This window comes from Entelurus aequoreus, linkage group LG22, assembly GCF_033978785.1.
Source record: "Entelurus aequoreus isolate RoL-2023_Sb linkage group LG22, RoL_Eaeq_v1.1, whole genome shotgun sequence".
NCBI classification, from domain to species: Eukaryota; Metazoa; Chordata; class Actinopteri; order Syngnathiformes; family Syngnathidae; genus Entelurus; species Entelurus aequoreus.
Genome location: NC_084752.1, coordinates 17,978,757 through 18,004,751, shown reverse-complemented (window position 1 = coordinate 18,004,751; position 25,995 = coordinate 17,978,757). Strand labels below are relative to the sequence as shown.

Sequence of the window (25,995 nt, the reverse complement as noted above, 5' to 3'; positions counted from 1 at the left end):
AACACTGTCCTTTCAACCTTTCCTAAAATACTCTGCAATTTATCCTCCAGCAAATAACAGGAGTTAGAAACATTCTGCTCACAGTTGGTCCTTTGTGCCATTTGTTTACAACTGAATGGAATGCTAACGTGGGTGATTCAGACTATTTTGGGATAATAGTGGTCCATCCACAGCGATCGTTCTATCACTCAATACCTCAATGTGGGGATATACTACTCCAACAACTTTTGTTGGCTTTGACAGTAAGATTGCTTGTTTGCATCTCAAAAGTTGTTTTTCTCACTACGATAGGGCGCAACCATCGTTGCCCAGGCATACCCTCCTGGTGTTGGATCATAAATAATTGGGGTTTTGGCATCTGACCAAACTAAGTCTACGACTAGATCTGATCAATCTAAGTCTATGAGCATGAACTGATGAAGCTTACTTGAATGAAAGGCGAGTTGCGATCAATTGAATGCCCTCAGAAAACTAATGATACACGTGTAACCTATTTTTATGGGCATGCCTCTTTATGATGTTAAGTTCCTGTTATAAGCTGTTTTACAGTATATGCTTTGAGCTCTTATTTTGAAGGTGCCTAGAGCGGAAGTGATGTCATGTTGTGTATACTTCCAGACTCTCTCCGGGAGCACGTAGGCGGGCAGAGATGTTTGCTCTGAAACAGTCTAGGAAACGTTTTTGTCCGAAAGCCTCCTGCAATTTCTCTTTCACCTGATCGTAGTCCACCTGAACAGCAGCTGGCAAGCTATCCCATAGAAGAAAAGCAGCCTTGTCAGCCGCGTGGGTAAAATCCTCGCCAGTTCATAATCAAAGCTACTGCCCGTGCCTCCAACCAGCGCCTTCAGTGCTACTTCATATTGCCTGGCCCAGCAGGGGAAACTTTGTTTTTCCTCACAGAACAGGTGTTGTACCGAAATCTGTTACCCATCGGAATTTGTAACTCCAGGGGGCGATGTTCCCATGGCGTTTGTTTGATGGTTAAACGGCAAGCCCAAAGAGGAGGAGAAGAAGAACGCTTGCGTAAATGGCGTAAACTATCCTTATCTATATTGGAAAATATATGTGTGTGAGAGAGAATCAACAGCTGATACAATGGACTCATACTATAATGAAAGTAAGTCATTGATTTCTAGAATATGTGTAATTTATTAATGCTGAAATTCTGACAACTGACGTTTCAGCATTAAGGATCGTTTACGCCATTTACGCAAGCGTTCTTCTTCTCCTCCTCCTTGGGCTTGCCGTTTAACCATACTTGCCAACCTTGAGACCTCCAATATCGGGAGATGGGGGGTAGGGGGGTTGGGGGCGTGGGGCGTGGTTATTTACAGCTAGAATTCACCAACTCGAGTATTTCATATATATTTCATATATATATATATATATATATATATATATATATATATATATATATATATATATATATATATATATATATATGTATATATGTATATATATATATATGTATGAAATACTTGACTTTCAGTGAATTCTAGCAATATATATATATATTTATTTTATTTACATAAAAGAAATACTTGAATTATCTATCCATTAGATGGCAGTATTGTCCCGTTTAACTTCTCTGTTCATGACTGAGAAATCATTTCGGCCACCGTGTTCAATGGAGAAGTCTGTTCTACATATTTACAGGCAACATACACCTTCCCCTTCGAACTGTCCTGGATGAACTGAAATTCTTGTTTCCATTCGTTTTGGAACTTGCAAGCGTATTTATATTGTGGTAAAGCGGACGTGAGAATAGGCTGTCCCCACTCAGTCTCAGGTCCGCATTGAGCTGGAGGGGGCGTGGCCTCCAGCTCCGGCTGAATACCGGGAGTTTGTCGGGAGAAAATCTCTGCCGGGAGGTTGTCGGGAGAGGCGCTGAATAACGGGATTCTCCCGCTGAAAACGGGAGGGTTGGCAAGTATGCGTTTAACCATATAAACAAACGCCATGGGGACATCGCCCCCTGGAGTTACAAATTCCGATGGGTAACAGATTTCGGTACAACACCGGAAAATGGCTGCGGGAGCTCAATTTTTACATTGCTGGCGAATGATCTGTCTCCACGTTGCTCTCTGTAGCTATGGGTGAGGGCCGACATCCGGGCAACTGAGCTACATACGCGTTCTTCGAGCCATAGCAACCAGACTGGCGTTGAAAACAAACCGTTGCCATTACTCTTTAACCTGTCGACCTACGCTGGTTAAACCCGTCATTCTGCCTCCAAAATGCCGAAAAACTGTGTTGTTTTTGGTTGTGCTAACCACAACTGAAAACAGGGTAAACAAAGGTTGTATTTTGTTCTGTCAAAGCGTGACAAAAGCCCACAGAGACGAGACAAATGGCTCGCAGCTTTACACTGGGAAAACGAGGACGGTTCTCACTGGAGTCCCCCAAAGTCCCGGGTCGTGTGTTCGGATCACTTCGTTTCTGGTAAATATAAGAAACAAAAATCCACCTTCTTAACCACAACTTGGCTATACGTCCGTGCTAATGTTGTACTTGTTGAATTTGTACCTTATAACGTTCGACAGCTGAAGTTGTTGTTGTACAAAAATAACATGCGGTATATACTATATAGTCTATAGCCTAGCTAGCTATTTTCGAAAACCGGACAACGAGAGGATACCAAAGGCCGCGTTAAGATGGACACCACCGGGAAAACGTAAGCCAGGGCGGCCAAAGAACACCTGGCGAAGAACAGTTGAAGGGGAGCTGAAAGAGATGAAGCTTACATGGGGCGAGGCACAGAGACGAGCACAGCAGCGAGATGAATGGCGTCGAGTCGTCGAAGCCTTATTTCCCATCCGGGAAGAAGAGGATTAAGTTAAGTAAGTAATATACTATATAGTCTATAGCCTAGCTAGCTATTTTCGAAAACCGGTTTCGTTTAAATTTGCACTTAACAGTTGGGTTTTTAAAAACCAATAAACCCTATAATATTCATGTTGCCATTCAATACATGTAGCCCTCAAATCTCTCAATATTTTATACACTAACACTTGATCTTGTTGTTGATAACTTCCGCGTCTCTTTCTTAGTAGCGCGCAGGCTAAGCTAACTAGCAAGCTAAGCTAAGCCTGAGAAGCTTTCAAGTTCACTGAGACGAGTCTGACGCAAATAATACATTTTCGTTTTTTCACACGATATGCGAATAAGTAAAAATGCGTAAATGAAGGATTTAACGCCGACTTCCAAGCCACAACGCTCGTTAAATGCTTTTTCTGTCAATGCTGTGTTCGCTGTGAGCTGGTTTGTTTTCAACGAATTCCCGGTTGCTAGGGGATTGGTAGGCGGAAGTGACGTAGGTCCGCCCTCACCCATTGGAATAACAATTTGCAAGTTAAAAAAAAATGTTTTCAATGAAAGCGGGTCCTCGCTTTTATTCCACATTGCAGCACCAAGATGAAATAAGTCTTCGTGCTTTCTGACAAGACGACGCTCCGCCGTTGCTAGCTGCGGCTAACTATGAAGCTAACTGACTCTCAGAACTTTGCAGTAATTAAACGTCTTTCTTTTGCGGGACCTAAATCCCACCGCTGCCACCAATGTAACCGAGGGTTTATAAATATCGCCTATACTGTATAAAACTACAAAATAACAAACACGGAGGCTCCAGTTCACACGAGGACCACTTTATTTACCTTCTTTCAAAACCTCCGCTCCACACAACATGACATCACTTCCGCTCTAGGCGCCTTCAAAATAAGAGCTCAAAGCATATACTGTAAAACAGCTTATAACAGGAACTTAACATCATAAAGAGGCATGCCCATAAAAATAGGTTACACATGTATCACAGTTTGAAAATCCCTGCTCTACACAAAAGCCATCGTTTGCAAATGCCTTTGAGACCGAAACGTGTTGGCGTTTTACCTGAAGGGAGTGTGACACAACCAGACCCACTATGCCAGGACTAAGGGTGTTCCTTCCCATTACAGAAAGAATGGCGGCTGCTAACACCACTCCATTGCCAACAAACTCCAGATTGACTGCCAACCATCTGTGGGGGAAATATTGCAATTTAATTATCCTAATTCTACTGCACAAATGAATGAACTATAGTGGCGATATCTCACCGCGTGGCCACAAATCGGGGGAAGTAGGAGGTCTGATTGAAGTCTACCCTGTCATTAGCCTGTAGAATAAACCTGGACTGATCGCCAAAGGCCCGAATGACGCTGGCGCCCTGTACCGTCTCGTTGAAGTGGGTGTAGATAGGGGAGCGGCTCACAGCTTCCAGTCTCCGCAGCTGGCAGGATGTGGCAACGTAGAAGCTCTATAGTGGGACAAATGAAATGTTTTTATTGACAGATATCTGACAGAGACAGTGATAGTGACTGGTTATGGTATTAGTTTCGAGCGTGGAGCCTATCCCATCTGCACTTGGGGGGAAGGCAGGGTACACCCCAAAGCAAGTCGCAGGGCCATATATTTATTTATATATATATATATGTATATATATATTTTTTTTAAATTATCCTTTTTTTTTCATTTTATTACATTTTTGGTCAACTACATATTCTGCTTTGTTGTATATATATATATATATATATATATATATATATATATATATATATATATATATATATATATATATATATATATATATATATATATACAGTATATGTGGTGCTGAAAATTTCCCCCAGGGATCAATAAAGTACTTTCTATTCTATTCTATACATATACATACGAATATACATATATATATATATATATATATATATATATATATGTATATATATATATATATATATATATATATATATATATATATATATATATATATATATACAAATATACATGTATATATATATATATATATATATATATATATATATATATATATATATATATATATATATATATAATATTATATTATATTATATTATATTATATGTATAATATATATATATATATATTTATATATATATATATATATATATATTATACATATAATATAGTATATATAAATATATATATATATATATATATATATATATATATATATATATATATATATATATATATATATATATATATATATATATATACAAATATACATGTATATATATATACATATACATACAAATATACATATATATATATATATATATATGTATATATATATATATATATATATATATATATATACAAATATACATGTATATATATATATATATATATATATATATATATATATATATATATATATTATATTATATTATATTATATGTATAATATATATATATATATTTATATATATATATATATATATATATATATATATATATATATATATATATATATATATATATATTATACATATAATATAGTATATATAAATATATATATATATATATATATATATATATATATATATATATATATATATATATATATATATATATATATATATATATATATATATATATATATATATATTTTTTTTTTTTTTCCCACCGCTTGTCCCTTTTGGGTCGTGGGGGGTAGGGCCTGGGACCTATCCCATCTGCACTTGGGCGGAAAGCAGTCTACACCCTGAAACAAGTCGCCACCTCATCGCAGGGCCATATATATATATGTATATGTATATGTATATACAGTATATATATTAGGGCTGTCAAACAATTAAAATATATAATTGGGATCACATTTTTATTTAATCCTTTTCTTTGGTTATTATTTGTATTAGCGTCTGTGTGATCTCACCTGTTGTATCATCTGCAAATAGTACTAACTTTAGGTCCATTGTAACTTTACAAATACAGTTTATATAGAGATTGAACAATTTTGGTCATAGTATTAATCTCTGGGGTACGCCACAATATATTTTTGTTGCAGAGGGTCTTTGCCTAGCTTCATGGTTGGTACATGTTGTAATACTGCTTAGTCATGACGACCAAATCATAGGATATTTACCTGGACAAAGGCATAGAGGAAGGCGAGAGGAAGGATGACCACAGCTGCAAAGGGTGTTGCCATCAGCACAATGATGCACACCTCCAAGAGTTTAAAGACGTAGCTCAGCATCATCTTCAGGCCCTCGGGCACCATGCAGTCAATGGCGTCAATCTCTTTGGCAAAGCGGTTGAGCAAGTTTCCACTGGGAGTGCACTCGAAGAAAGACATCGGCGAACGCAAAACGTTGACCAGCAGATCCATGTGCAAGTGGCGGGAGGCGATGATACCGCATAGAGAGATAGCCAAAGTGGTACCAAAGATGGCAACGCCTGAAAAGACCACAAATAAGTTGAGTTTTATGAAACATGAAATAATGATTATCTTTCAGTCTAACCTTGAACAAAGCCCAGCGCTCCAAAAACGGCTAGTTTCAGGTCTGCATCAGTCTGAGTACCGTTAACGATTGGGTCATCGGCCCACATGCTGAGCCAGTAGTTATAGGCCAGCGAGGCTCCCTGTTGAAAGGCGTACAAGAAGACAATAGGGATGATGATGGCCAGGCCGATGGTCTTAAAGTACTTTTGGTACATATCCAGCCTCACCTGTAGTGGTGGAAAGGTATACACATTATTTAATTTATTGTTGCAGTCTGTTAGTAGATGTTTGACTCATACACAATAGTCAGTCTTACTCTTCCAGTGCGGGCCTTATCAACCACCGTCAGCTTGCCGAGGTCCTTCTGAACTTGTTCCTGCTCGGCTTCAGACACGGGCTCCATATTCTGCAGGTTTGTATTAGTTGTGTCGCCTCTGGAACAAATTCAAAGGAAGGTTTAGGCAAAGGTAATGAAATGCTCATCGCTTACCCAATTCCTGTTGTGCTTTTGTGTGCGTGTTGACCCACCCAATGAGCTGCTCCTGAGATAAATCTCTGGAGAATGGCATGAAATCAACCATGCTGAGACGAGCATTGGACCTCCTTGAACCAGCTGCAGGAAAAAACATTTTGTATTATTATAAAGTATTTGCTGCACACCCTTAAAGGGGGACTGTACTTTTTTTTGGGAATCTGTATGTATGACAAGAACACGTATGTTTTCTTTTTTTGAATGCATTTTAATTCGTAAAATACGGCAAGTACGAGGTGGCTAACAATGCAGCTAATGGGAGGATTCTATTGCGCCCATAAAGCCCTGTAAAAGACACCAACAATACTCTATTTACATCTCGTTACCTGAATACCAACCAAATATTAGCGATACTGTTATTACAGTATAAGCGTTAACGCAGACAAACTATTTTTAGTGGCGCCATGATCACAGAGCGCTAACTAGCTTGAGCATCTACAGTGTTAACATACTCAACTGCTGCTGCATTGCCTCTGAGCTGGTGAAAGTGATTTCTAGGATATACATAATGCCTCTCACCTGTATGGTAGAAGGTTGTGGCCATAAACTGAGAAGTTGGTTAACTTTGGCATTCAACTTAGACCCAGAAATGTCGAGAAAGACACAAAAAAACACTTGTTTGCATCCACTTTTTAAAAAAAACCTGCGTAATAATCTCTCCTTGAACACAGACAAGACCAAAGGAGATGATTATTGACCCACGGAGAAGGAGTGCACAGTACACACCTCTGTACATATAAGGGACAGAGGTGGACAGGGTGAAAACCTTTAAATTCCTCGGGACCCACATCAGCGAGGACCTCACCTGGGATCACAACACCCAACAAACAATAAAGAAAGCCCAGCAGCGACTGTACTTCCTAAGAAGGCTGAGAAAATTTGGCATGCCACCCGAAATTCTGAGTCACTTCTAAGGAAGTACGGTTGAGAGTGTCCTTACCAGCTCAATCACGGTCTGGTATGGAAACTGCACTGCTAAGGACAGGAAGGCACTCCAGCGAGTGATTAAAACTGCTCAGTACATATCAGGAGCAGCCATCCCCTCACTACAGGACATGTACTCTACCAGGTTACTCCAGGAGAGCACACAACATCATAAAGGACAGTACACACCCCCAGCACAGTCTCTTAAGCCTCCTACCATCAGGCAGACGATACAGGAGCCTGAAATCCAGGACTACGAGACTGACAAACAGTTTCTACCCACAGGCCAACAGGCTTGTGAATGCTAACTTGTGACTGCTAGTTACCTTACTTTTATCTTTTTGAACAAAAGACAGCTACCATGACCACCCCCGAACTGTGAACCATCACTGTAGACACTTTTCACCTTTGATCACTAAAGACACTTTTAACTGCTGCTGTGACCCAAGGTCACCTCCATGTTTATACTATTGACTGTCAATCAGAATGTGCAATAATGCAATGTTACTTACTGTGCCTTGTATATAAATGTTTATTTTTATTTTTATTTTAGCTAAGTACCGTGTGACTTGTTGAAGGGTGGACTAGCAAAGTAAGATTTTCATTGTACGGCAAACTGTCTGTTTAACTGTGCATATGACAATAAACAATCTTGAATCTTGAATCTTGAATCTAAGGGTTATGATCAATTCTTCATCTAAACGGAAAAATATAAACATGCCTTCAGTCTGCATTCAGTGAGAGCAGACATTGTACAATAAGTGATTGCTTTGTTATGTTTGTAGTAAGAATTTATTGTTCAGCACTCAGCAATACTGCTACATGATGCTTTTAGTTTCACTAAAGCTGGATCTGTTTAGTACACAGCTTCTAAAACTTGTAGCTCATCCTCATATTCAGGCTGAAAAATATAAGGTTCACGATCATTATTTGTCCCAAAGTAATCGTTGAAGGGAAAAGCGATAATTCCAGCTGTGAAATTAATGTAGTGCTTAAAATGACCAAATTATGTACATATTACATGTTATTGTGAATGTTCGTGTTACTACATAACATATATAGTTAGCGCATGTATATAAAACATTGATGGATGTTTTCTTTAGAGCACTTTATAGGCGGGATAGAGAGATTCCCATTGGATCCATTGTTAGCTGACTTTTGCTAACATCTATTTACGAGTTAGAATGCATTAAAAAAAACATGTGTGTGCTTGTCTCATATAAAGATTGTGAATAAAAGGTAACATTCCCCAAAAAGCACAGTTCCCAATTAAATGTTGAACAGCCACAATATAGTGAGCACAGTCTCATGAGTTTCAAAACAAATACAATTACACTCAGTTCATATTCAAATAATGTTTCCATAGTATTATTTCGTCAAACAAACAACTGTTATATTCGACCTGAATCACAAGATCGTTCAGGTCTATTGTGGCGAGTTAGTGTTTACTGTGCAAGACATTTATCCTCCCGCTACTGGCATCCTTTGCAGCGGACATTAGTTTTTGGTACCTTAACTTAAGAGTGCCCCAATTTAAGAATGTTTTTCGATAAGAGCTGTCTCTCAGCTTATTGTTATGCTTTAAGTCGCAAGCATAAATTTGAGTTACAAGCATCCCCGCTGTTAGTTGGTGTAGAAAATGTCACAGTGAATTAAGTAATATCCGACAAAAACATCTGGTCTTACTGGCTAGTATTCGCTAGAAATTGACAAAACGTTGCTTTTCCAACCATGGCAAGGAAGAAAATGAGTGTGAAAAACAGGGCTGAGAAGAAGAAGCAGATGATATTCATTGGATTAAAAAAAAATTACTACCAATAATCAAAAACATGTCGCCAACTTGGCGAAGCAGTTTGAGCGTATCACTGCTAGTCTGCACCATACTGAAGCAGAATGACTCTAACACTGGCCAAGAATGTTAAAATATAATAAATACAATCTAAACAGTGGACATTATCCATGAAAATATGGAGAAGATGCTGATGGTGTGTTTGACGGAGAAGGAGATACCATAAAAGTCCACTCTCCAAGATAAATGATGTACATTAATATTACATTACTTCACAAAACTACTGTAGTTGTTAGTAGTACATTATATTGTATGTTTTTTTTATACAATATTTATCATCTAAAAGTGTGTTTTTCTTTTTAAAAGGCATGTTACATGTTACAAATTACAAGTGTTTTGAGTTATGAGTTGCATCACAGAGCCAAGTTAAAATACTACTCTCTTTATTTTGGAGTTAAATAAAACAAATAACAATGTTTTTCAAAACTAACATATTCAGCACAAGGAACACTGTTTTTTCAAGCTTTATAGATAACTAATATGACAAAACACCAAAACAAACTTACAAAAAACTTTCAATTTATGGCTCCTCACCTCTTTGTATGGTGCTCTCTTTCCTCTCTCCGCTTGCGAAGGTGTGGATGAAGTCCGCAAAAGCGCCACGGCGGCTAAGGAGTTCCTGGTATGAGCCGCTCTCTGTGATTTCTCCGTTCACGAGGACGAGGATGAGGTCAGCCTGCGGCAGGAAGCTCATCCCATGGGTCACCAAGATACGGGTCTGCAGAGCCACACAAGTAAAAGGAAAATATGCACAACCCAACGTTAAATTTTGGCTGTCTGAAGAAAAGAAATGTCGACAAAGTGTCCGTCTATGTCTTGTTACGACAACAATGCAGTGAGTGGTCGAGGTGTCAGGAAACCACATTTTCTCTATGCGAGCTCAGTCGTACTCTACCTTGTCTCGAAGTACGCCTTTGGGTCCGATAACTTTTTCGAAAATGTGCTGCCCGACGTGTGCGTCAACAGCAGACAGCGGGTCATCCAGCAAATACACATCTGCTTTTCTATAGACAGCCCGGGCCAGGCTCACCCTTTGCTTCTGTCCACCTGAGAGGTTTAGTCCCTGTAGGAGGAAGATTGTGAGTCAATGCTCATAGAATTTAAATGCAAGACACAATAACATACTATAATGGTAACTAGCTTTTCGTTAGAAAACGTCAGATGAAACAGAATCGTACAAAAACCGAAGCTGTTTTTCGCAAAATAAAGAATGTACTGCAACGCTTGTCCATATGTTCCACCCACAAATTATAACACAAACATATTTAACAAAGAATACCGTAACTTCCGGGCTGCTAAGCGCACGTAAAAATAAGCTAATTGTTATTTGTCCTGGCCAGAAATCTGCGTTCTAAGAACTCCCTTTATTAGGGACCCCCTTAGCCCCAAAAAAGTCTGCGGACTATAGAGCGTTTTCTATTCGGGCTCCATTACTCTGGAATGCCCTCCCGGTAACAGTTAGAGATGCTACCTCAGTAGAAGCATTTAAGTCCCATCTTAAAACTCAATTAGACACCCTAGCCTTTAAATAGACCCCCTTTTAATTTTTTTTTGTTTTCATTAATTTATTTATTTCAGGCAATAACATAAAAAAGTACAAAGTTGACAACACATACTAATATGAATTAATATAGTGCAAAAGGTAATGTATAGTATGTAATGCATGATTGTCCAGTTTTGCCTGAAAGTCAAATCCCACCCCCAGTTCTCCATTCAGTGATTATTCACAAGAGTTTCACTCTTACTTTGTTCAAGGATTACAATACAGATGTTGTATCATAGTGGCATTGCCACAGGTAACAATAATTATTACACTGTAACACTAATTTGTATCAACAATGTAGGAATAATGAATATACCAACAATGGTAATAGACAACATAGCAGTAATGGTAATAGACAACATAGCAATAATGGTAATAGACAATATGGCAATAATGGTAATAGACAACATAGCAATAATGGTAAGGAAACATTGAGCACATGCTAACACTTTGAGACAGAGTGTAGCAGCAGGTCAATTTAAAGACCCTCATCTTTATATTTGAACCAGACCCCATGTTTGTATAATAGTTTAAATTGATTAATAGTTTGGCATTGCCTGTGTTGAAAGTCCAGTTTGTTCCATAGTTTTACTCCGCATACAGACACACAAAAACGTTTACGAGTGGTTTGAGCTCTCGTCAATAAGAAATATCCAAAGCCTCTCAAGTTATGAGCCTGCACTCGTCTTATAAAAAAAACGTTGTAGATTAGGCGGCAATAATTTGTTAAATGCTTTATATAAGATTATTAATGTATTATATTTAACAAGGTCATCAAATTTGAGCAACTTTGATTGCATAAACAGATTATGAGTATGTTCTAAATAACCAATGTTGTGAATGATCCGCACTGCTCTTTTCTGTAATATGATCAGAGGATGAATTGTGTTGTGGTAAGTACTGTGCAAAAAGCCTGGGAGGAGGCTTCAGATCAACTGGTCAACTTTTAGACCAGTTGATCTGCCGTCTCTTTTCTGGAGAGGTTTTTAGGTGGCCACAGATCAGTTTCTATGCAGGATGCGCGCTAGTTGTTCCAAGTCGAGAAGCTGGGTGTTCCACTGCTCTATGCATGTTCGGGACATATCTGCGCCCCGATGTGTCTACATGCAACATGATCTCCTGCTGGCCTCCCTATGGACTGGACTCTCGCATTATTAACAGTATCCACTCGGCATCCATTGCACTGGTCACCCAGGGGGTGGGGGGTACCCACATCTGCGGTCCCTTTCAGGGTTTTTCGTTGTACCATTGGGTTGAGTTATTTCTTGCCCTGATGCGGGATCAGAGCCGATGGTGTCTTTGGGGTTTGTGCAGCACTTTGAGGCTTTTGTGATTAAGAGCTATATAAATAATCTCTGATTGATAATTTTTGGAGGAATTGTATGTTGTACATTTATTGGCATCACAAGTCTAATGGCTGAAGATGCACACTGCAAATGATTTGCCACTTGCCAAGATTTTTATTTTTTTTTCCTAGAAATTTCCCAAGTTTTAAGAGCTATTTACTTAATTTTCATTCACTGACTAATCTTAATTTTAGCATGAGTAATTTTTTTTCTATTGTAGTTTAAACATGTTAAAAATGAGAGAATAACTATTTAAATATTTTTTAGTTTTTTCTCCACAGAAAACCTTGTTTAAAAATGTTCTGTTGTTAAGTAGAAAATGAATGATACGCGGGCAAACAGACTAATTTGTTACATGTTATGTGATAACCTAGATGGTCTACCAAAACCTGTGTAACATTTTGAAAAAATATAAAATGGGTTAAGATAAGTTTATTCAACAAGTTGAGTTCAAAACTTGGGAAACAAACATTTTGCAAACAATCCCTAAAAACACTAGAGTGCTCTTGTATAGAAGAACTTTGACCTTTAAGTCTTCTCATTTATGGCAGTTCCAATTTTTTATAATATGATTTATCTAACTAAGCTGTTGCTGTGGCGTGTTTACTTCAGATGCATTTAGTAATCATTTGTTCAACTTCTTTAGTTATACTAGTGGTGGTCCTCAAGGTTCTATTTTAGGTCCTCTCTTTTTCATCATTTGGGCTATTCAGTTGGTGGCCCCTGAGTTCAGGTTAAACAAAAAACGTGAGGGACTCACATTTATGCAGCAGAGTCTAAAAAACACTAGAGTGCTGTCATAAAGATGATCTTTGACTAGATTTTTTGGAGAAGGTCCTTAAAAACACCAAAGCGCACTTGTAACTCTGACAAAATAAACTGAACAAAATCAAATGTGTACTGTAGAGTATGCCGGTTCTCTGGAATATACAAATTAAGACTGATAGTGAAGGGAGAAGTCCGGACCTCCAGTCCTAAGCTTTCTGAAAAATTGGCCCCCAAAACAATTTATTGAATATCGGTGGCTCATGAAAACCAAGGTACTTACTGTATGTATCTCCTTACCTTTTCTCCAATTTCCGTTGCATCTCCAGCAGGTAGGATGTTTAGGTCAGGCAGCAGGGCGCAGGCCTCCAGCACACGATGGTACCAAGTCTTCAGCTTCTCACGGCCAAATATGATATTGTCTTGGACTGTGGCATTCTGGATCCAGGCCTGCTGGGGCACATATGCGGTAGAACCCTGCAAAGAGTCATATCAGAGAGAAGGCTGAGCTAAAGGTTAAGATAGACTTTACTTATCCCATATTGCGAAAACCGTGTAAAATGTACAGTTCACATATATACAGCATAGACAGGAGAAAAAAGGGATGCAGTTAAAGTAGGAAAATACAAAATACTAAGTAAATACGCTATACACACATATTGCTAGCCATAAAAACAGATTATGCTATATACACATTACAGTATTTACAATTGTGGACAGGCATGACCTGCAGTTGCTCTCCTTCCTGGACAGTCGATGTAACAAGTCTGTTGCTGAAGGAGCTACTACTGTACATATACATTCCTTCAAAGATACACACACTTTGGGCCTGATTTACAAAAAGTATGCATGTATTTGATAGCACATGCAAAGCAGATCTACTAAACGTGTTCAATGTGGATTGCGTCTGTTAAGTGAGCAGAATAAGGCGTGCGATCTATTTTGCCTCGCTGTCTTCATTAATATGCAGAATGTATGCTGATTAGCAAAATGCCCACAAAGCTGGGAGGAGAAGATACAAATATATTATACAGCACGCAAAATGTGATTTTTCAACACTCATTGTGGTTTTGTGAGCACTATTTAGCGCAGGGGTAGGGAACCTATGGCTCTAGAGCCAGATGTGGCTCTTTTGATGACTGCATCTGGCTCTCAGATAAATCTTAGCTGGCATTGCTTAACACGATAAGTAGTGAATAATTCCGCTGGTAATCACAGTGTTAAAAATAACGTTCAAATTATAAAACATTCTCATGCATTTTAATCCATCCATCCGTTTTCTATCGCACCTGTTCAAGAAGTCGAATTAATGGTAAGAAGTATTTTATTTATTATTGGTTAGCTTTAGAATAACAATGTTATTAAAAAGAATAAGAGACTTATTATACTCTAAAAATGTTGGTCTTACTTAAAAATGCACGCATTCAGTTGTATTCAGTGTTAAAAAATATTATATGGCTCTCACGGAAATACATTTTGAAATATTTGGCTTTCATGGCTCTCTCAGCCAAAAAGGTTCCCGACCCCTGATTTTAGCGTTTTATTTAGAACTTCTGAAAAGTTTGCGCAAATTGACACAGTTCCACAAACGAATGCAGGATCAGTGCTCTCGCTGCACTCGCGCCGCAAAAATAGACGAGGACCAGAGAATGTGTGTGTGTCAACCTATTTCCATGGTCTGTGTCTGTCATGAATAAAATATTAGACATTACATCCTTTTATAATTTTATAGCTGCTTGCTGGGTGAGTGAAGGGGTTAATTAAAACAAATTCCATTGATACTTTTGGTGTCTGCTGGCGTTTTTTTTTAATGACGGGCCTTTTTTATATTATTTAGATTTAGAATGTATGTTATTAATATATCTCTTATCGTATCGTATCGGACACCTCGGTCTCCTTAGACCAGGGGTGTCCAAAGTGCGGTCCGGGGGCCATTTGCGGCCCGCAGGTAATTTTTTAACGGCCCCACGGCACATTCTAAAAATACGATGAAAAAAAAATAAAAAACATAAAAAGTGGTATAAAAGAGCAAACAGGTGAAATGTAACAAGAAAATGTTGCATTATTTACTCTAATGACACAAAGCTGCCATGCAGGCTGTTTCTTTCTTTAAAAAATAATAATGAATCAAAATCAATGTCATTATGAATTATTGACCTATTCAAGGCTCCATTTACTTCACATTAAATATTCCACTTTGAGATATTTTTTGGGGAAAATGTTGCATATTTTTTGGTTGCCATTTAAAAAACAAAGTTTTTTAAAGAAGGGCCTAAAAATACCAAACAAAAAACATAAACAACAATAAAACTTATAATTGACGGATAGATCTGAAGTTGATCTTGAGACTATTGTGGTAAAAGTTTTAAAAAATGTTGGATTTATTTTTTCAAACTTTACTGAGCAGTACCCTTTTGTATCCCCAATAATTTTAATGGGGCTTTTTTTTTTTTTTTAAGTGTCATTGCTCAAAAAAATAATGAATTAAAATCAATGTTGTTATGAGTTATTGACCTTTTTAAGACTCCAATTATTATATAATCTCAAATATTCCACTTAAAAATTTTATTGGGGGAAAATATTGCATATTTTGTGTTTTTTTCCATAAAAAAAACACGGTTTTCCTTGACAAAAATGGCATACAACTTAAATCTTTAAAAGTGTTATATTGACAGATAGACCTAATGTTGATCTAGAGATTTAAACCTTGAATAATAATAATAATAATAATACTAAATAATGACACATTTGTAATATTTTTTTTGACCAAAACCTTTTGGGGTCCCCGGGATCAAGTCTGAGTGGAGGCCTAAATGTATCTTTTTTATACATATATTGTAATGGTTTTTTAAAATAAAAAATATCAAAATGGCCCCCGCTTGTTTTGATTTTTCAGTGTGCGGCCCTCAGTGGAAAAGGTTTGGACACTCCTGCCTTAGACGTATCCGCTCATCCATGCAGACTGGACACTGGCCGAGAGTTAGTGGGCGGATGTGGGTGGAGTCGGCTCTCTTGGTTGCTTTGTTGGGTCCGCTCCTGTCTCTGGCCATGCTACCCCCACCCCAGCAGAAGATGGGAAGATGGCGTGGAACACCGCAGAGGCCATCACAGTGCATATGGTTTTTTGTTGTTGACTTTGTTTTACTTTTGTAGCTGTATGTAGAAATGGCTTGTTACATCAGCTCTACTCTTGTAATGTCTTTAATGTCCTTTGTGTTCTTTGATGTTTGATGTTTCCCTCGGACACACATGTTTATGTGTGCTATAGCAATGAGTTTTTTCCCCCTTGGCCTCAGTCTGGACCACCTCTCCAGGGCCCAGGCTAAGACTGAATATTTGTTTTCAGGCGCCGGAAGTTGGCAGACCCTTCAGCGATCCTGTTCTGTCTCCCTGTAATGTTTGTCTGCTCTTGAATGGGATTGTGCTGAAAATTTAAATTGCCCCTCTGGGTTTAATAAAGTATTTCTGATTCTGATTCTGATTCTGATTCTTATATGAAAAAACACTCCTTGAGCAGAGTAAGTGCAGCTTCTCTCCCGTGAGCGCATCTGCAGCGCATACAAGTGGGTTTCATTGTGGATACACTGACTGGACTGCTTCTAAAATGCCCATAAACACATGTCTGCTGCTTGTTTAATAGCAAAACCCCACAGGACGATTTAAAAGTGCAGTAAATGATCGAGTGTCTCCATGGTGAAAGCTGCGTAGTACACGCCAAAACCTCAATTAAATAAGGCGGTCTGCCCCGGTTATGAATAGCATGTGCAATAGTACACCCATTTTTATGGATTGCACATGCTGTCTAGCACGTGGTATTTGGATCTTCGTAAATCAGGCCGTATGAGTGTTTCATGTAGAGCACACGCTTTGTACCTTCACACTGACATGGCCACTTCTTTTCTCTGTTTCTCCAAGCATGGCGGACAATAAAGAGGACTTCCCGCTGCCCACGTGTCCGACCACGGCCACCAGGGAACCCCGCGGCACACGGATGGAGATCCTGTAACGTGAGGCAAGAATTGTTTTGTAAGTAAATAGTGGTTCTTTTAAAAATGGTATCTTTAAAAAAAATACTCGGTAACACTTTAGTATGGGGAACATATTAACTATTAATTAGTTGCTTATTAGCATAGGGTTAGGGTTAGGGTCGGGGTGAGGGTCAGGGTTAGGGTTAGGGTTGGGGTTGGGGTTGGGGTAGGGTTAAGGTTAAGGAAGACTCTTAGTAAATGGCTTACTGGTTGTATAATAAGGCCATGCAGATTAAGTTAATTAATAAGTACTTGATAATGACTAATTAACAGCCAATATGTTACTAATTTGCATGTTAATAAGCAACTAATTAAGGGTTCATATATTCCCCATACTAAAGTGTACCAAATACTCTTTTGATGGCTCATACTTTTTAAGACATGGAGGGCCTTCTGTAGACCAGCTGAAAGTTCCATTTTCAATCGTCACATCCTCTCCATCTAGGCAAGGCAGAAAGCAAATCAAGACAAATGAGGAATAACCCTGAGTGGCAAATTACACTTTCAAAACTAAATTCCAGAGTCAGTGAGCTGCTGGGGCGTAGATACAAGTAGATTTGTTTCATCATAAGGATTACAAAGCTGTCGCATTTTTTGCAGGGTGTCTGAGCAAGTGTTGACAGATGTGAGACAGGAAACTAACGTGTTCGCCTAATTTCACTATAAATCACACATTTGAATTCTTGCGCTGATTTACGTTTAACCACTAAATAAGAACATCCTGTCATTACGTTGTCTATCTGTCATACTGGAGGCCCAGGAAGTGACAGTGCACATAATTTATGTCAAACTGTTGTGCTCCAAAAACACAAACAACTAAATCTTGCGGTATTATTACATTCCTTCAGACAGCCTGTAGGGGGGAAAACAGTGTAATCCTTTGAGCATGGGTGTGATTCTTACCCGAACTAATTAGAGCCTTTAATACATTGTCCACTTTGAGTTCTTCTGAACACAGATACTTTCCCAGACGTTTTAGGGAAACCACAGCCTGGAACACAGAAAGTAGTTTATCCTCTGACCGAACACAGCATTATAACCACTTGCATAATCCTATGAGATGTAATACAAGAGCTGCATCTAAATTTTGGATTGAGACTGTCAGAGAGATAGATATTAATTTAACCATTACTTAATTATGGTAAGTTAGTAGTGATATAAAACTGTACCGCGTAATGCTGGGAGACAGATTTTAGAATGATGTAGGGGAATTTGACACCACTGCAAACTACAACCACAGCAATAAACACATTGTCCAGATAAAACCCATTCCAGCATCACTCAATACTGAGCGTTATTTTAAAGATACTGTAAAGAAAGTAATTGTCATACAATCCTTGTAGTTATGAAAAACCTGATTGCTTTTATTGACTTAGACACTTTTTAAAATTAATCAGAAACTCTATTCACTCGAGTCACTCGTCAAAAAGGACATGCGCAGAAACCCACGTACACAATACTTTGCCTCCTTGAATAAGTGAAACTCAAGTCTTCGTCAACCCGGGAGTCAGGGAAATTCAAGTCTTCATCAAGTATTTGTGAGTCAGTAAATATTGAGTCTTCGTCAAGTACCTGTGAGTCAGTGAAACTCGAGTCTTTGTTACAATTATTACAGAAGTAATAATTTTATATTATTATTACTTTGAACTGTTTTATATTTACATTTTTTTATCCTGTAAAGCGTCTTTGAGAACTCTGAAAAGCGCTATACCAAATAAAATGTATCATTATTATTATTAAGTACGCAGGAGATAGTAAAACTTAAGTTTTTGTGAACCCATAAGTCAGCAAAACTCAAGTCTTCATTAGTCAATTAGTTATCAAAAATCATGTTTTTGTCGAGTACCCGTGAGTCAGAGAAACTTGACTGTTTGTCAAGTACCCATACGTCAGTGAAACACGGCTCTTTGTCAACTGGTGAATCAGTGAATCTCAAGTCTTTGTAGAGTACCCGTGGATCAGTCAAACTTGAGTCTTCATCAACCTTTGAGTCAGTGAAACTTGAGTCTTTGGGGAGTACGTGTGCGATAGTAAAACTTAAGTTTTTGTGAACCCATAACTCTATTCACTTGAGTCACTCGTCAAAAAGCACATGGGCAGAAACACACGTACACAATAACTAAAGTATTTGCAGAGCTTCCATGAGTCAGTAAATCTAGCAGGCTTAGTGAGTGAATCGTTTGTTTTGTCGAGCCTGTGATGCAGTTGGCAGAAAGGGGAAAGGAGAGGCAAAGGCCTCAAAGCAACAAAACTGTCAATGAAATTCTGACTAAAATGATCTGTACCAAATGAATGAAGTCTCATTCATTCTTCTGTGATTTTATATCACATACTTTGCAAGGAAAATAATATGCAACTTTTCGACCCTGTTTTGTGCATAGGCAAGCTTTCGAGGTGAGACCCCAGAACTGTTTAATTTTCCTCATGAACTAGTTTTAAGAGATCTGTTCATGACTTACTCATCTCTAATGCCTTGTATTGGATCTCATTACTAGCTTGTACAAGTAAATCACCATGTCATATCATATCAAATCAAATCAAATTAGATTTTATTTTATAAAGCGCTTTTCATACATAAAAATGCAACACGAAGTGCTTGACAGACTCATGCATCAGAAAGGACAATGCATTACACACACACACACACACACACACACACACACACACACACACACACACACACACACACACACACACACACACACACACACACACACACACACACACACACACACACACACACACACACACACACACACACACACACACAATTTTACTCGATGCAAGTCCAAATTTTACAAGAAAAATGAAACATTTGTGCAATATTATGATAAAAGTTGGAATTTTACTCAATAACGTCGCAATTTTACAAGAACCTTCAAATTTTGGCAATTTTATAAAAAAACTTGTGATTTTACTCGACAAAAGTCACACTTTTATAAGAAAACTTTAAAATGTTGTCAACATTATAATAATAAACATAATTTTACTTGGCAAAACTATGACAAAAGTCATAATTTTACTCAATAAATGTCACTATTTTATAAGAACAACAAAAAAATTGGCAATGTTGTGATCAAAGTCAGAATTTTATATGACAAATGTCACCATTTTGCATTAAAAAGTAACAATTTTACATTAAAAAAGTCATAATTTTATGAGAAAATATTGCAATATTACAGAAACAGAAAACATAATTTTTTATTTTTGAATTTTTTGTTTGTAATTGGTTTTTAATCTTCATTATTTCCTTCAAGCTATTACAGTATGTCTCTATATACATATTTATATATATTTTTTAAATAAATTTTGGCGAAATGGGGCACATTTCAATTTCTTACACACACTTACATATGTTGGCCAAAGGGGTAGCACTTCAAATTTTTACACACACTTGTAGGTAGATAGGTAGGTCTTTATTGTCATTGCACAAGTACAACGAAACTTGTTATTTCATATGTTGACCAGAGGGCGAGCACTTTTAAAACCGACACACAGTCAATTTGAAAAATCCCTCCTTTTTGGGACCACCCTAATTTTGATAGATTTCACCACCAAAGGCGCAAATGAGATCTCTATTTTTTGTTTTTTGTAGGCCAATGACAAACGAGTCACGGACCACAGATGGCCCCTGTGCCGCACTTTGGGCAACCCAGTTGTTGAAGCTAACTGTTAATGGCCACTATAGTCTTAGTACTGTATTTGTTCATCCTACGGTCACATATGGGCCGCGGGTTGTCTCACGTCAGCACCGGAAGTCGTAAAATCAACTGTTCACCTGGCGGGTTTTTTCGGGGATGAATAGGGAAGTCCTTCTTTAGCTGCCGTCTTCTTTTATCATATATTGCTGCCTTTGAACCTGTCAATGTTTACTTTTGTATGCACATTAAAAATCAACAAAAAATCCTGACTTTGAAGCAATGTTCACAGACTCTAGTATTTGGCTCTCTATTAGATGCAATGGTTTTCAGTATTGGGACCATGATTTCGGACCTAACTTGTTCACCGGTCCTCATATGGAAGGTACTTTTCCTTGTTGATGTCTCAAGAAGCAAGAACACACACACACACACACACACACACACACACACACACACACACACACACACACACACACACACACACACACACACACACACACACACACACACACACACACACACACACACACACACACACACACACACACACACACACACACACACACACACACACACACACACACAACCGAGTGTAATGGCAATCGTGAGTTAAGACATACCTGCATGGTCGTGCTTATTGCAAATGGAAGTTGGCTGAGAGGCGTCTTCAGAATGTTGATCAGCGCCATTGAAACAAAAACCTTCTGAGCATCCAGGATGTTTTTGTCGTCAAGCGTTACGTAAACTCCAAACATTGCAAAAGCAATCTGGGGGATGGGCAAAACATGACATCTTAAAAAATTACAATTATTATCAACAATACCCAACAATGAATCAGAAATGCAAGAGGTGATGACACAAATATGCTACATTTGCAGATGAAACAGGATGGTCTCACTAGTCAAAAATCAACCTCTGTGTTGCAAATGCTTATGGCAATTGAGGAACACTAACTGAATAGTTTATTACTGCAATGTCAGATGCGTACATATTCATTTAATATTGGTTTATTTAGTGGATTACAACTGTGTTGATTTACACTGCACGTACTGACAGTTTTTTCTAGTACGTCTGTCTCACGTAGTGAAATAAGAATAGAGTACAGTGCTTCGTCGATTTTCGTATGGTCAACCACTAAAATATTTGCCGATATTCTCTATCCCGTCTCTTTAGTTACGGTTTCTGCATATTTTTTCTTCTTGAGTACAACTGCAAAATAAAGCTACCATGGGGCCAAAAGGAGGTGAGAAACCTTGGAAAATGAAAAAAATTCATAGCAAAATACAAAGATGGCGTCCTTGTGGCTTCCCCTTTCCCTAAACACTTTTGGCTCTACACCATCTTCACCAACAAATATCTTCAATAAATGTTAGTTTACAGTATTAATTTTTTCATTAATTTATATGTATTTTATTTTATTCACATTGTTTCCTGCACGTAAAAGTATGATTATTCCCTATGCAAAGAGTTTTGTGTTAATATTTTTGAGTATCTGGAACTGATTCATTGTATTTGTATTATTTCTTATGGAAATAATTGTTCCGTTATTTGTACAATTCGACCACTGTATTGTAGTATTATTAGGGGTGTCCCGATACAATTTTTTCCCTTCCGATACGCTACCAGTATTGGAGCCATGAGTATTGGCCGAAACAAGTGAAAGTACTCAGAGAATGGTAGGTATGAAAAACACTAACCTTATGACAGATGTATGCTTTGGAAGTACAGTGTCAATTTGTTTTTGGCGACAACTAGTGACCACAATAATGATAATAATCTCATGATGCAGTAAATTGAACAATCCAGACATGTTTGTTACTGGTTACTTTTTAAAACATTTCTTCTGCTTTGGCGACTTTTATTATTTGATACTTTTATATATTGACAAATGTTGTGTTTTAGACTTCAATATTGTTCAATTAAGGACACTTACTTAGTATGTCTAGCTCAGGGGTCCCCACACTTTTTGACTCGGGGGCCGCATTGGGTTAAAACAATTTGCTATATATATATATATATATATATATATATATATATATATATATATATATATATATATATATATATATATATATATATATATATATATATATATATATATATATATATGTATATATATTTATATTATATATATATATATATATATATATATATATATATATATAATTAGTGCGTATATATGTGTATATATATAATTAGTGTGTATATACGTATATATATATGTATATAATTAGTGTGTATATATGTGTATAGATATAATTAGTGTGTATATGAGTGTGTATATATATATATATATATACATATATATAATTAGTGTGTATATATGTGTATAGATATAATTAGTGTGTATATGAGTGTGTATATATATATATATATATATATATATATATATATATATATATATATATATATATATATATATATATATATATATATATATATATATATATATTCTTCCTTGCGCACTAATTGACTTGATGTCACGTTATCGATGGAAAAATGCATTTCTAGACAATATGATTTGCCTGAGCGGCTAGGAGACACCGAAAGTAACAAGCAGTAGAACATGGATTAGAAAAGACAGATTTCAAAAAATAATAACAGAAAAAAAATATATATATATATAAAAAAAATATGTATATATATTTTTTTTACATTTGGGACAGAGTTTGGACGCTGGCGGGCGTGTCTGGCCCGCGGGCTGTAGTCTGGGGACCCCTGGTCTAGCTTTTGTTTTATTGTGTAACTCCGAGCTGTTGTGTAACTCAGAGCTCCCAGAATTCTATAACCTAGCATGTTTACGTTTCGTAAATGACTTATTGGAGGACATTTCTGGCTGTCTAGCTTTTCACAAGTTTTCTGCACAGATAGTGGGTTTCATTGGTCATTGGGGTAATTGTCAACCATTAAAAAATATATATTTATTTATATACTTCATGCTTTGGTGGGTTTGGTGTTTATGTGAAAAATAACCGCCTATCTACAGTATTCAAGCGTCCTTACCATGAAAGATGAAGAATTGAAAGATGCAATAGAGATGGAGTAAAGGATCTGGGATTTCTTCAGGGCCTTTAGTTCTTTTTGTCTGTAACCCAGAACTTGCTCCAAGAAGGCCTTTTCCCAGGCGTAGAACTTTAGAATCTTTATCCCATTCAAAATCTCGTTCATTAGTCTGATGCGGCCATCCATAAACTTCATTTGAATCTCCTGTGAAGTGGACAAACGGCAGAGTGAAGCAATACCCAAACGTATACAGTCGTGGTCAAACGTTTACATACACTTGTAAAGAACATAATGTCATGGCTGTCTTGGGTTTCAAATAATTTCTACAACTCTTCTTTTTTTTGTGATAGAGTGATTGGAGCACATACTTGTTGGTCACAAAAAACATTCATGAAGTTTGGTTCTTTTATGAATTTATTATGGGTTTACTGAAAATGTGACCAAATCTGCTGGGTCAAAAGTATACATACAGCAATGTTAATATTTGGTTACATGTCCCTTGGCAAGTTACACTGCAATAAGGCGCTTTTGGTAGCCATCCACAAGCTTCTGGCAAGCTTCTGGTTGAATTTTTGACCACTCCTCTTGACAAAATTGGTGCAGTCCAGCTAAATGTGTTGGTTTTCTGACATGGACTTGTTTCTTCAGCATTGTCCACACGTTTAAGTCAGTACTTTGGGAAGGCCATTCCAAAATCTTAATTCTAGCCTGATTTAGCCATTGCTTTACCACTTTTGACGTGTGTTTGGGGTCATTGTCCTGTTGCAACACCCAACTGCGCCCAAGACCCAACCTCAGGGCTGATGATTTTTGGTTGTCCTGAAGAATTTGTAGGTAATCCTCCTTTTTTTTGTCCCATTTACTCTCTGTAAAGCACCAGTTCCATTGGCAGCAAAACAGGCCCAGAGCATAATACTACCACCACCATTCTTGATGGTAGGTGTGGTGTTCCTGGGATTAAAGGCCTTACCTTTTCTCCTCCAAACATATTGAATTGAATTGAATTGAAGTATTTATTTCAAACCTGCACAGTACAACAAAACATTTTTTTTTTTTTTTTTTACATTTTGGCAGAGACATTTATGCAAGGCTTGAAAAGGGGTTGGATGAAGCAGATGCTTATAATATCCCAACCCCTCTCACTCATTCCACATTTAACATAAACAATATAATACAAGAACAATACTATACAAACAAAAACAAGAAAAGCTCCTGTACACTAACAATACAATAGTACCACTGTTACTTTGATACAAGACAAGACGAGACAAAACAAACACACACACACACACACACACACACACACACACACACACACACACACACACACACACACACACACACACACACACACACACACACACACACACACACACACACACACACACACACACACACACACACACACACACACACACACACACACACACACACACACACACACACACACACACACACACAGGCCCAAACACTCTCTGACCATACACCTCTCTCCCATCGCTCTGTGCTGAGGGCATCACTCTCTTTCCTCCTCGTACTTCTTCAGTACTTCTTTTTTAAACAGTCTTTTAAATTGAATCATGTTAGAACACGTTTTTAACTCTTCCCCTAAGTTGTTCCACAGAGTGACTCCACGCACTGAAATGCACATTGACTTTAAAGTTGTTCTAAATGTAGGCAAATATAATTTGTTGTTTCCTCTTAGACTGTACCTATGGTGAGCATCTCTATCCTGGAATAGGTTCTGTATATTGGATGGTAGAGAGTTTTGGGATGCCCTAAACATAATTTGAGCAGTTTTAAATTTGATGACATCGTGCAGTTTAAGTTGCTTTAACTCCATGAATAGTGGATTTGAATGATGTCTGTAGTGAACATTGGACACAATCCTAATGCCCTTTTTCTGCAAAGTGACTAAAGGCTGTAGATGAGATTTATAACAATTTCCCCAGACTTCAACACAATAATTTAAATACGACATAATAAATGAATGGTACAATAACAGCAGAGCATTGGTGTTCAATAAATGACATGATCTCCTCATCATTCCAACACATTTAGCAACCTTTGTCC

The 25,995-nt window shown here is 37.4% G+C and overlaps 1 protein-coding gene across 1 annotated transcript in view; it reads right to left on the bottom strand.

Moving 5' to 3' along the window:
* Nucleotides 1-25,995, bottom strand: part of abcc6a (ATP-binding cassette, sub-family C (CFTR/MRP), member 6a) — a 144,834-nt gene that overhangs the window by 8,362 nt on the left and 110,477 nt on the right. Inside the window, exons 12-25 of the mRNA XM_062033568.1 lie at nt 23,923-24,126; nt 21,540-21,686; nt 18,182-18,269; nt 17,650-17,719; nt 17,124-17,250; nt 13,551-13,727; nt 10,492-10,659; nt 10,131-10,314; nt 6,820-6,904; nt 6,608-6,725; nt 6,311-6,518; nt 6,016-6,245; nt 4,089-4,288; nt 3,886-4,012 (exon numbers count right to left, since the gene is read on the bottom strand). Of these exons, the coding sequence (XP_061889552.1) occupies nt 3,886-4,012; nt 4,089-4,288; nt 6,016-6,245; nt 6,311-6,518; nt 6,608-6,725; nt 6,820-6,904; nt 10,131-10,314; nt 10,492-10,659; nt 13,551-13,727; nt 17,124-17,250; nt 17,650-17,719; nt 18,182-18,269; nt 21,540-21,686; nt 23,923-24,126 (2,133 nt within the window). The remainder of the gene's footprint in view (nt 1-3,885; nt 4,013-4,088; nt 4,289-6,015; nt 6,246-6,310; nt 6,519-6,607; nt 6,726-6,819; nt 6,905-10,130; nt 10,315-10,491; nt 10,660-13,550; nt 13,728-17,123; nt 17,251-17,649; nt 17,720-18,181; nt 18,270-21,539; nt 21,687-23,922; nt 24,127-25,995) is intronic.